The sequence below is a fragment of the Malassezia pachydermatis genome (assembly GCF_001278385.1).
Source record: "Malassezia pachydermatis strain CBS 1879 chromosome Unknown scaffold2, whole genome shotgun sequence".
Lineage (NCBI taxonomy): Eukaryota > Fungi > Basidiomycota > Malasseziomycetes > Malasseziales > Malasseziaceae > Malassezia > Malassezia pachydermatis.
The window spans coordinates 311,467-323,220 of NW_017253139.1; the positions used below are offsets into that span (position 1 = coordinate 311,467).

Here is an 11,754-nt window from a genome sequence, read left to right on the forward strand (position 1 = left end):
TCTAATATATAGGCGTGATAGAACGCTTTTAACATATACTACATATCATCACATACAAGCTTTAGTATTCTCCCTTTGTCAGGTCAAACAGGGCCATGACGACCAGCAAGAAACCACATGGCAAAAGGGCTGCCACCACGACAAGCTCTTGCATACGACGACGTCTGCGGTAAGTAACTGATGCATGGAAAACAACGTACCCTCGTGACTTCCGCTGGAGTTCACGCTCTTTGCGTGCGAGCAGAATCAATGTTGCATCGTCGCAATCTGCCGCTGTGTGTTCATTCAGATGGTTCGGCATGGATATGTGTACTTCCCGTGCAGGACTTGTGGCATCATCAGAATCAGCGTGTGGCTCTGAGAGTAGAGGTTCGGTCTCTTCCGTAGGCGGATGAGACATGCCAATCAGCGTACTAAGAGGCGAAAGTAAGTATTGATTGATACGCCGGCGCATGGCGTTGGTTTGCAACAACAAAATCGCCCGCGGGCGTCGGATACGGAAAAGAATGAGCCAGATAATGGCCGGAAGAATAAAGCCCACGAAAGCGCCGAATACACCCATAACCTCGATCGAGCGTAAAAATCGAAGCTCTTCACCTTCTTTCTCTTCCCGACGAAAGAGACCGCCTACGCCAGCGACATAGGCTGTTGTTGCTGTGATCGTCCATAACATAACTCCACCCAATGTGCTGCGTAAAAACTTGAATCGGCGCCAAGTCCGCAGTTCCGCCGTATCTTGCTCTGACAAGAAAGGCTGCGACGGACTACGCCAAGAGGAAGGCAGCCATAGCGGGCTTGATTGAGTGAAAGAGCGGCTCAGCTGCCGTTGAAACGTAGGGCGTCGATACAAGTGGGGCGTAGGAGGCGCAATACTGCGCAAAGGATGTAGATTCATCAAGTTCAAGAAGCGGCTCCAGCACGATCGCGCTGAGGCAAGGCACACAGATACATGTGCTGCGAGTAAGATCGCAAAGAGTATGCGTGCCACATTCACATAATTATCATCCAGCGGGAAGGCCGTGAAAAAGTTTGGGTGCAGACCACCTTGCAGTTCTTCTGTCCCAAACATACCGATCTCCACACTCATGAAGTAGACGACAGCCACTACCATGAGCACTTGCACAAACTGTGCAATGTGAAACGAAATAACGTTGGAGTCATACGCATGTTTTCGCCTGAGACTTCGGTTGTGTGCCAGGATTTGAGCTGGTGATGTACTCAATGTAAGCAATGGGATCATAGCTGTGCTTGCCCAGGGCCAGGCATACATATTTTCTTGCGGCATTGGAACAAACGTAGTCAATGATACGTCCTTTGACATGGGTGATCCACGTCGCAAGCTGGGGATAGTAAGATCATTCAGCCGAGCAAACATGATACCGATAACCGCTGGGTAGAACAAAAGCACTATCCATGATTGAATTTGGATAATGTTGCGCTTTGGCGTTGTCGAGAGAAGAAGAGGTAGGGTTAATGCACCTCCTACAGCCAGGGTAACGAAAGCACGGTCATGGAAGAGCTGGCCTGTTGCTGTGTAGTAGAAAGACACTTGCAAAAGCAAATCGGTCATAGCGTGGTAGGCAATAACAGCTGCCCCTGTGCAGTATATAACCAAGAGAACACTGCCAATACCATGTCCCAGATTCTTCTTCCAACGTGTATTCATGCCAAAGGCCCGACTTACTATGGCCTCAATCGTGTTACCGCCGACATAGCGGCCCAGAATCACCCACAGACCGCCACCAAAGCCACTTAGCAAAGCAATAAGGACCAGTATGATCATGCCTGGCACCTCTCCTGCCCTGGCAAAGTATACAGGCATAGCTAGCAGTACACCTGGGTGTAGACTTGACGAGAATAGGTTGACTGCCACATGTCCAATTGATAAGCGACCAGGCTCGGCGGAGCCTATAAGTAGTGTACGCCACCAATGCGTCACAGGTGGGAGTCGCGGTCCACGTCCATCTCGTGCAGGAAGCCGGAATATATTTTTACGCCGTTGTCTAGGGCGCTGTTCCTCTGACTGTTCATCATCGTCACTGTCTTCATCCCATACGTGGATTGTACCATGATGAAAATCATCATCTTCGTCATCATAGTCATCTTCCAATCCTGAACCAATATCAGCACAGTCATCATCTGCTGTGTGTATTTGAATTGTATCTTCTTCAGGGTATTCAGAAGGGCCAGGGTGAGATCCTATCTCAGCCTGCCCAGTGTCTGCCGTGGCGGACATGTCTGCCAAACGTGTTGGAGCACACGGGGCAGGAGGCCCTGTGGAGGCGCAACAAAAGTCCTACTCGAGTCTCGCTTAGCTAATGCGTCGTGAATGCCTTCTCGTTTACGCGCACGTCCAGATAGATACGCGCTGCTGGTCACGACGTGTGATGACGAGGGCGTCAGACTCTGAGGTGGTCCCCTCTTCGTCACCTATACCCTCGCTCCAAGCTAGATCGGGTGTGATTGAACTCTCCTCAGATGGGATTGAAGCACTTGTGAATGATGTACCTGCCCGTCTTCGTGCGTCTCTAAGTGGGTCGACGAATCCTCGCCCAGAAAAGCATGGCTTGTCTGTCTCGGACGATGATACCAACAAAAAATACGCCCGATTCGAGACGACTCTTCCGGACACAAGTGATATATTTGCCCTGGGATGGAGTGATGGGTGGGATCTCGATGATGCCCAACTCTTTTCGGATGAATCTTTACTCCTAACGTCCGACGCCCCGCCGTCTTCACCTATTCCAACCCCCGACTCCCTTCGTGCACCCCAAACGCCTGGAGAGATTTTATTACGATTTCTCGACTCTCTGCTGGCCGAGGAGGATGAATGTGGTCCTGACGCCACAGAGTTTGTCATGGTGGGCAGGTCCGAAGGCGAAATTGTCATCCTTCCTCGTGCTGCACAACAGCTCTATGGCTTGCTCAGTCACTGCGCACGCGAAACAGATAAAGCTATCTTACATGGTGGAAAAACGACAAGCTCCAAACCAGTTCATCTCCTAGATGTGGACACCACCAAACTACAGCGTCTAATCGCTCTTCTTGATACCACCATCCGGCGCACTAGTATACTAAGTTTGTCCGCTCCACTTGACGAGTATACGGTACGATGCTGCAATGCCGCACTGATTTGCGTGCGTAGCTGTCTTCTTATCTTTGCATACGACCAACTCCCCAAGTTCTTGTTCTCCGAAGAAACCTTATTGTTATGTGTGGATACACTCAAAGAGACTCTCAACCAGTTCATTTTACCTCTTGCCGATGCTTGCACCATGTCACCCAAGAAAGGATTGGCACTCAAACTCGAGAAAAACGAGATATCTGACTCGCTGCAAGCCCTCCTGGACATCCATTTTCGCCAGGTATGTGCCGCTACGTCCATGCTTGAGCCTCTTTTCTGCCTAAGCAGTCTGGCCATGTCTGAGACCTTCACGATCCGAAGTGTCTATCTCTGCATTGCGCCTTATATATCTTCTGACCTCGCGATCGGTCCCAAACGTGCTGTGCACTCACATTATCTGCAAGTCCATGCTCTACGTCCCCTTCGATTGGCATCGCTAGCAACTCTTCGCTCTATTATGGCTCGTTGCTCCGACCAACGTGTATGGATTATTACTCAGATACTTTCTTCCTCTCATCTCTTTCCTGATATGCGGCAGCGGAAGCGATGGTTCCGCCTGTCAAATGGACGTTCTGTATATATGATGACAGCTATCCTCTTGCAACTTCTACAGGCAGCCTCTTACTGTGCGCCTGCCCTCCTGGAACAGTCCTATGCTTGGTTCGATGAAGCTGAGATCAGGGCAGATAAAGAAAAACCACCCAGTCAAGAGCAGCAGGAGTTTCTACATGCGCTTGCTAGCTCACTGTCCGGTGCCTTGGTAAAAAATTGCAACAAAAGCAATGAGCTGAGTATTGATGACCAGCCTATGACCACTGTGGCTGCTGTAGTGGAAGACGTTCTCATCCTCCTGTTCCTGCCTGACTGGCCAGCAGCTAGCATCCTTCTTTCTACACTTACCAAGACATTCATCGTAGCCCTCCGTGAAACCAAAGGGCCCAAGGAGATCAAGAATGTTGCTCTTGACCAACTTGGTCTGATTGCCACAAGCATTAGGCAAGCCGAGCTAGCCATGCAAACAAAGCGCGCAAAGCGATGCGGCGAGCTTCAGTATATGTCGGACATTTGCCGTACATGCAATGTGAATGCGTTATACGACTTGGACGAGGCATATCGCTCTATCATTTACAGTATGCAACATGCCCGGAAAAATGATCCAGCTACGGAGGCTGCTGCTCGGTTTGTCCAGGCGCAATACCTTTATGAGCTCGCTTTGGCTCTACGATCCCTGTCATGTGATGACAATGCGACACAGGAATTTCTTGCTACGCTGACCACCCTTTCACGTCGAACGGAAGAGGCCCCATCACGCTTGCGCAAGGACTCTCACATACTTCCCCAACTTGTCTTGCACAGTACATTCTTTATACCCTATTCCAAAGTGCTTCATGTCATCTTGTCGCAAGTGAATTCCCAGGCGCTCTCACTCCGGACACGGTCCATGCGGGCTTTAGGCAGCATTTCGCATGTGGATCCGTCATTCTTGAGCAATGGCGATGTCCGTCGTGTGATCAGTGAGCATATGGTGGATAGCGGCGCAGCGATTCGGGAATCCTGTGTGGCTATATTGGGAGCTTTCTTGCTATCCTGCCCCAAGTATATCCCTACGTACTACGAACTGTTCAAAAGCCGTATGCTGGACACGGCAGTGAGCGTTCGAAAGCGTACAGTGAAGTTTATGCACGATGTATACTATGCCAGTGACGTGAACGAAGTAAAGACGGGTGCGGTGCTAAGTCTTTTGCAGCGTATGCAGGACATTGACCCTACTGTTCAAACGATGGCCTTTGAGTCTTTGATACAGCTCTGGCTAGGTCCTACATCCAAGGAAAATGTCTCTACGATTATGCATCAATTACTGACGGCTTGCCGGGTCTTTCATTGGAGGCCCTCCCCCCTGGATGAATTTTTACGGCGCCTCGGTGACGAGCGCAAAGACAGTGAAGAGATAGCAAAGCTGGCCCAGGTGGTCGACGAGATGCTGCTTTGCTGTGTGACGGACGAGGAGACTCTTACGTCGTTTCGAAGCTGGTCGTATGTGGTGCAAGCGATTGCCTCTGCCCATCCCAATGTGGTAAGCATCACGCGTGCCAAGCAGCTCCTTCCCTATATTGAAAACCCTGAATCTATTTCGGATGTGGAACGGATGGAAGCTTTGTTACGTATATTCATTGTATGCCTACCGCATATGCCCAGGACAGCTTTATCGTTTGCCAAGTCCTTAGAGGATATATTGGCCCATATGATCACGCACTGTCGAATCCATCCAAGCACGTCTCCATTCGAAGCCATTGTCCAATGTTTCTGTCTCACAATTGCCTACCAGACACATCACAAGGACCGCCTTGATCAGATGTTTGACAAGTGTATGAGACGATTTCGACGAATTACGTCGGCTGATACCATTTCGGCATCCCAGAAGATTGTCGTATACATTCTTGCGATGCTAGCCGGCTTTACTCCATCGTCTGTTTTTGACCCGGGCGTCACCACGTTGAAGATCCTATTTTCTCGTCTTTTGCAGCTGTACTCGACGGCTGCATGCGAGGGCCAGCAGCTCATGTTAGCTGCATTGGGCTACCTACTGAGGGCCCATCCTACGTTTTTCCTTGACCATGCCATGATCCCGATTGTTCACAAAGAGTTGCAGGGTGGAAACCGAAAAGAACTGCTTCTCCAACCTCTGCTAGACTATCTTTCGAACGACGAATATGGGCCACAGTTTGGGTCTGAATCTATTCGTGAACAGCTCCAAGGTCAAGCCATCAACGATGCGGGTCTGGCCTCTGTTCTTTTGCAACAGTTTGCTGAGGATATCCTGGGTGTGACTCTCCTGTTTCGTTATCGGACTGTGCAACACATGGCGATGGCGATTCTTCGCATCGCCATTCGCCAGGGCCTCATGCACCCTGTGCAATGTATACCCTACTTGATCGCCCTGGAAACAAGTGATGATGAGATGCTTTGTTTGCAAGCTGCTCACTTGCATCGATACTTATTTGCACGTCACGCGTCGCTGCTAGCTACACGCGTGAAAGAATGTGTACGAATGGCTGGGCGTATTCACGACACTTCTGGCAGATACCCTCGCGGGGCCCGGGTCAAGGATGCATTTCCGGAGGCTCGCTTCCAAACATGGTTTGATATTGTCTCAGAGCGTCGTTCTTCCCGTTTAGGGTTTCTTCGATCTCTGGTGCATACTATGGACGTGGATATGGATCGGCCATGCACGGAGGAAGATGTGGCCTGTTCGTTGTTTGTCGCTGACAACCTGGCCACCATGGAGTACCGTGTCGCCGAAGAGCCCCTGCTTGTTCTATATGAGCTGGCGCACCTCGAAGCGTCAACAGCCCAGTCCTTTACCAGTTTAGCGCAGCGTCGTCTACGTACAGCGGCCCATCAACGAGAGCTAAGTCCGTTGACGGACGAAGAAGACGAAGTGGCTCATTCCGATGCGAGCAGCGAAGAAGACCAGGCGTTAGCGACAGGAACTGACGATGCGGAGTCGATGTGTCCACTAAAGCGGAGTAGCATCGGCTCTTTGGCCTTGGCCGCTGCTCGCATTGACATCATTCGCGTGCTTCGAAAGCATATCAAGCATTTGTACAAACTGTCTGAATCCAAATGCGCCAAGTTTGAGCCGGACCGTCGTGCGCCGATGGGCGATCGTCCCATAGCAAGGATGGCGGTGTCGGACGCAGCCAAGGCCCTGACACCATGGACCAGTGACGATATCCCCCGGGCGCACGAAGAAGAGCAGGCCTTGGAGTACCTCGAAAGCTTTGTCGCTCAAGAGGACGACGTGGTGGCCAGTGAATCGGATAGCGAGTATGACTAACGTAGTGTCTATGTCGTTTTGGCCTTCTTCGCGGCGCGCTGGCCTTGGACACGGTAGATCTCTTTCATACGCTCCTTGTGTTTTTGTACATCGCCCTCTTCCTTCTTGGCCTGCTTCTTGTTGCGTTCTTCCTGGCGTTCCTGCCGCTTGGCTAGACGTTTCTGCTGCTTGGCCTTCTGCACGGCTTGCATCTGCTGGAGGAGGGCTACCGTATCGCGCTCGTCCTTCTCCATAACGACAGCGCGCTTTTGCAGATACGTCGGCTTGCGCTGCGCCTTGGTCATATGCGGCTTGCTGCTGAACGGCAATGCGGCCTGCAGCGCCTTCGGCACACGGAGCGGGTTGAACTTGCGTACTTCAGGTCGCTCCACTGGCTTGTACGTGGAGTTGACACGCAAGGGCGTCTTGATGTTCGCCTCTTTGCGCACCGTACCGGTGAGTCGCATACCTTGCCATTCGCGCTCCTGGTCACCACGCATCAACAGCGACGTCACCGGGTTGTAGAAGGTACGTGGCACAATATTGTACCATGCACGTAGGAAGACAATATCGCTCATAAGGATCTTGTCCTCAAACGTAGCACGGAACTGACCTTCCGGCTTGGCCAGCGCCTTCTTCACTTGGCCACGCAGACCTGACACCGTTTTGAGCTGCGCACCCTCAAACTTGGCCACTTCCAGTGGCGAGGAGAACATGTCTTTGATGAAGGCCGTGTTCTTGTACACCTTCGCAGGCGTACCTGTCAACTTGAGCTTCTTCACAATACGGTGCGATGCGCCATTGCCAGAGTCGACGTTGAGCACTACGCCAGTCGCACTGATCCGGAAGTTGGGAGTATCAGAAGACAACGTGTTAAACGCACAGAAACCTGTGTTGGGCAGACTCGCCGGGCCGTAGAATGAGGCCAAGCAGTGCATATGCTCAGGCGTATACTTCAGCATACGATTCCGTGTCCCGTCGTCCAATGTATAGATCGGCATACTTTGAAAACGACGCCAGCCCAAACTAAAGATCAATGGATCATTCGTCTTGAGAATACGTTTGTACCAGCGGTGCTTCTTGATACGCACTTGCAGGAAGCCAAACGTCGTCTCATTCGGAAGCAGGCCTCCCACCACGACAGGGTATGCCGGGTTAAAGTGCTCCACAAATTCACATGGAATGTTCGCAATCTCCACACGGACATAGGTCCCTGGGCGGTACCCCTCAATCTGGGCACGTGTCGACTCATCTTCATCGGCAAACTCCGCCTGGTTCATCTCTGCTTGGCGAGCGAGCTCCTTCTTTTGCTCAGTGTACCAATCGTCCTCGGCCTCCTCTTCGTCGTCATCGTACTGCTCATCAAACTTGCGCTTGAGAGCCGCTTTCTTCGCAGCCAGAGCCTGCGCCTTGGCCTCTTCTGACTCTTCTGGCGTGGGCTCTGCATCCTCGGCCGCTGCGCCCTCACCCTCCGCTGCCTCATCAGCCTCGCCTGTGATAAACAGATGACGAATGGAATCCAGTCGGTCTTCTTCATTCCATGCATCCAAGGCACCTTCCCGGAGCACAGGCCGAGCCTCATCCGGCACATCGATCATTACAGTAGGCATTTCGTTCTCGACCTTGAGGAAGAAGTCCTGATCCTCCTCCTGTGCCTCCAGCGTCTCGTCTTCTTCCTCTGCATCCTTCCCGCTAGCGATGGATTCAGGCGAAAGATCCGAGTCGTATACCAAGCGCATCAAATCACGCTTGCGACGGCGATTGGCCAGAACCGTTTCTTCGGCCCGCGCAGCCAGATTCGTCTTCCATGGAGCCATGTCGATCCCATCGTCCAGATCCGAGTCACTGTCTGCATAAGCCACTTCCTCGTCCTGCGCATCATCGCCGTCGTTGCCTTGCCGCGCGAACCCCTCTTCGTCGTCGTCATCGTCATCGTCCTCCTCCTCCTCCTCCTCGTCGTCGTCGTCACCTATCATATCCATTTCGCCATTGGCAAAGACAGCACGCCGGCGTGTACGTCCGACTTGCACAGGCGCCTCGGAGTCGCCAAACAAGCGGAGTTCACCCTGCGCAGCACGATCGCCCAACGTCGTCTCAGAGTCCTGTAAACTCATAATCATACGCTCCCCTTCGCCGACATTCTCCTCTTCTGCGCCCTCCTTCTTCGTAAAGTGGCCCGGCACATTAATATACACAGCGTCTTTATCGAACATTACGCCACCCACGTCGCTCATAGGTGCATGAATCAGCTTTTGCTTGTCGCTCAGTTTCCGTCTCTTTTCACTCTCCTGTGTTGGCAGCGGGCAAGGATCAGCGAGTCGCTCAATCGAGGCAATGGTCAGATCACCCACACCAGGAATGTGGATAGGCTGCTTATCACGCAAATGAGTGCCGCGCACGTAGCCATACACAGTGATGGTACGATCCATCTTGGGGTTCGCTTGCACGAGATCACGCGGCGTCAGTTCTTCCATACGGTCTGCCAGGAAATACGGATGCTGGTTTCGGAAGATGAGGGGACGGAATTTCATCACACTGATGAAGCGACACAGGTTCTGGATTTCTGTGTCAGGGTATCGACCGTTAATAATGCCGGAGAGATAGAAGAGCTTGGCGCCCTGGTAGATTTCCGTCCAGAAACGGTGTTTCAGGCGTTTCTTTGCCGCACGGAGCGTCTTTTGCTTCTTGATCAAATCGAGATGGGTCAACACGCCCATGACTTTCGGAAACCCATGCGCCTGCAGCACATTCAAGAACTCCATGGTCTCCATCTCGAAGCCAAAACTGCCATCGATCATTAAGAGCACGAGATCAGCAATCTTGCCGATATCAATCATCGAGTTAATATCATTGTTGCATTCAATAAATGTGATGCGCCGTGCCTTCCCACTGACAACCGTCACAGGGCCAGTGATGGTGGCAATCGTATGCTTGGTATAACGACGAATCAGACTGCGCATAAGTGTCGTTTTTCCGACACCTTCAGGGCCTACCACCGCCACAATTACAGGCGGGGGCTCCTTTTCAGGTGTGCGATCGACCAGGGGCACATGCAACCGTTGCTGATCCAGCTCGGCCTTGCGGCGGATCTGCTTGTCGGCAGCAAAAGGATGAGCCGCAATAAATGCCTATTTGTCAGCCAAGCACAAACAATACATACCTTAGGATTGAATCCGCCTGCATGCCGGTCCTTGGCCTTGGCTTTCGCCTTGGCCGACTTAGGACCGGCTTGCGCGGCGCGATGGGCGCGGTGGACCTGCGTCGCGTCCGCCATCGTCACTAGCAAACGCACTGACGCTGCGCGACAAAAAAAAAGTTTCGATGCCATTCGGCCGACGTCGACGCTGAGCCTCGAAGCCCTGCCTCCCACGTGCGAGACGAGACGAGGGTGGCAAGGCGTCGTCAGCGCGGCGAGAGGGCCGTTGAGGATTGCTCTTGACTGCCATCATGCCTCGCTCCTCGCGCTCTGGTACTCGCCCTGCATCACATGCCCCGCCGCGCTCGGCTCCCTCGGGATCGCGCGGTATGCACACTATGTCGGCGCCTCCGCAGAGCTTCAAGGCGCCTCCGCAGTCTCGTGCTGCACCTGCGCAGCACCATGCAGCCCCACCTCATCAAGGTCCCACTGTCGTATCCCAAGGTCCTGGCATGTTCGGACAGATGGCCTCCACGGCAGCCGGTGTGGCTGTTGGCTCGGTACGTCTTCTTTCTACCATACATTCATACTAACCATGCAGACTGTGGGCCACGGTATCAGCAACATGTTGTTCGGTGGCCGCCACGCTGAGCCTGCGCCAGCTGCCGAGGCCCATCCGCCCGCAGCACAGTACGACCAGTCGTTCTCGCAGCAGCCCACTGGCATCAACTGTGACGTGCAGAGCAAGGAATTCCTACAGTGCCTGGAGAAGACCAACGACATGAACGCTTGCTCGTACTACCTGGAGCAGCTGAAGGCTTGCCAGGCTGCTGCTCGTGGCTACTAATGGACATATATAGGTGCTGAATAGGTATCTATGTGATTGTAATAGGAGTGCTTGGCTGATACAAGTGTGCCAAAATCCAGTCGCCATTGAGAACATCATTGGTATCCGCTGGTAATGTCAAAACTATGTTGCCATACGTACCTTGATGAGTTGCACTCTCCTCATTGGCGCAGATCCCAGCTAGGACATGCCGGAGAATGACTCGACTGCGCGCAACGTTGCGAGGCACTTGAAGTATATAGCGCAGGTCCCAGCATGCAGCAGCCTCGCGCCATGGCGCCACGTCTAAGCAACAATACAGGCCCTCGACCAGGACGATGGAATGGGTAGGCAAGATCGTAATACCGTCAGGCACAGGATCTTTGAGCTCATGGGAGAATGAAGGCGCTTTGATCGTGGTGTTTTGGTCATTACGAAGCCGCTTCGCAAAAGCAACGAAGCCCTACCATGTCAGTACACATGAGTACATACGTCTGCATCAAAGGTAAAGGCAGCACCACGGCGATGATGCGCCTCCGCAGGATCCTCAAAGGTATCCAGCACAGCGCGTGGGTAGTGCCAGCCATCCATGCCGACACATATGCAACAGCCACTTCGCTGTTGTTCTATAGCTTGAACGATGCGCAACGCCAACGTAGACTTGCCAGAGCCGGGGATACCTGCAAGTCCGACTAAGAGCCGTCGCGAGTTGTCTAGGCTTAACCATGAGTCACTATAATCTTACGTACGTATCACGACGAGCCAACAGCTCGCAGACTACGTGTTCGACACATTCATCCATGAATGTAGGGAAGGAAGGTGGGTGTACAGTACACGTGACAAACCAGGCA

At 52.6% G+C, this 11,754-nt stretch overlaps 5 protein-coding genes across 5 annotated transcripts; 2 read left to right on the plus strand and 3 right to left on the minus strand.

The window, feature by feature from the left end:
* Positions 1-61: 61 nt before the first annotated feature.
* Positions 62-1,822, minus strand: Malapachy_2255 (hypothetical protein; the record flags this gene model as incomplete). The annotated part of the gene is made up of 2 exons (XM_018136747.1): positions 62-164; positions 201-1,822. The coding sequence occupies 2 exons, from the start codon at positions 1,820-1,822 to the stop codon at positions 62-64; spliced, it is 1,725 nt and encodes a 574-aa protein (XP_017992828.1).
* Positions 1,823-2,387: 565 nt separating this feature from the next.
* Positions 2,388-6,962, plus strand: Malapachy_2244 (arm repeat-containing protein; the record flags this gene model as incomplete). Its single annotated transcript, XM_018136736.1, has 1 exon — positions 2,388-6,962. One exon carries the CDS (start codon positions 2,388-2,390, stop codon positions 6,960-6,962), a length of 4,575 nt encoding a protein of 1,524 aa, XP_017992850.1.
* An 8-nt stretch (positions 6,963-6,970) lies between these two features.
* On the minus strand, positions 6,971-10,215 carry Malapachy_2224 (ribosome biogenesis protein bms1; the record flags this gene model as incomplete). Its single annotated transcript, XM_018136716.1, has 3 exons — positions 6,971-8,786; positions 8,994-10,069; positions 10,102-10,215. The coding sequence occupies 3 exons, from the start codon at positions 10,213-10,215 to the stop codon at positions 6,971-6,973; spliced, it is 3,006 nt and encodes a 1,001-aa protein (XP_017992796.1).
* Positions 10,216-10,388: 173 nt separating this feature from the next.
* On the plus strand, positions 10,389-10,924 carry Malapachy_2209 (hypothetical protein; the record flags this gene model as incomplete). Its single annotated transcript, XM_018136701.1, has 2 exons — positions 10,389-10,637; positions 10,679-10,924. The coding sequence occupies 2 exons, from the start codon at positions 10,389-10,391 to the stop codon at positions 10,922-10,924; spliced, it is 495 nt and encodes a 164-aa protein (XP_017993394.1).
* A 28-nt stretch (positions 10,925-10,952) lies between these two features.
* Positions 10,953-11,705, minus strand: Malapachy_2237 (p-loop containing nucleoside triphosphate hydrolase protein; the record flags this gene model as incomplete). Its single annotated transcript, XM_018136729.1, has 3 exons — positions 10,953-11,366; positions 11,396-11,621; positions 11,653-11,705. The coding sequence occupies 3 exons, from the start codon at positions 11,703-11,705 to the stop codon at positions 10,953-10,955; spliced, it is 693 nt and encodes a 230-aa protein (XP_017993455.1).
* Between the last annotated feature and the right edge of the window lie 49 nt (positions 11,706-11,754).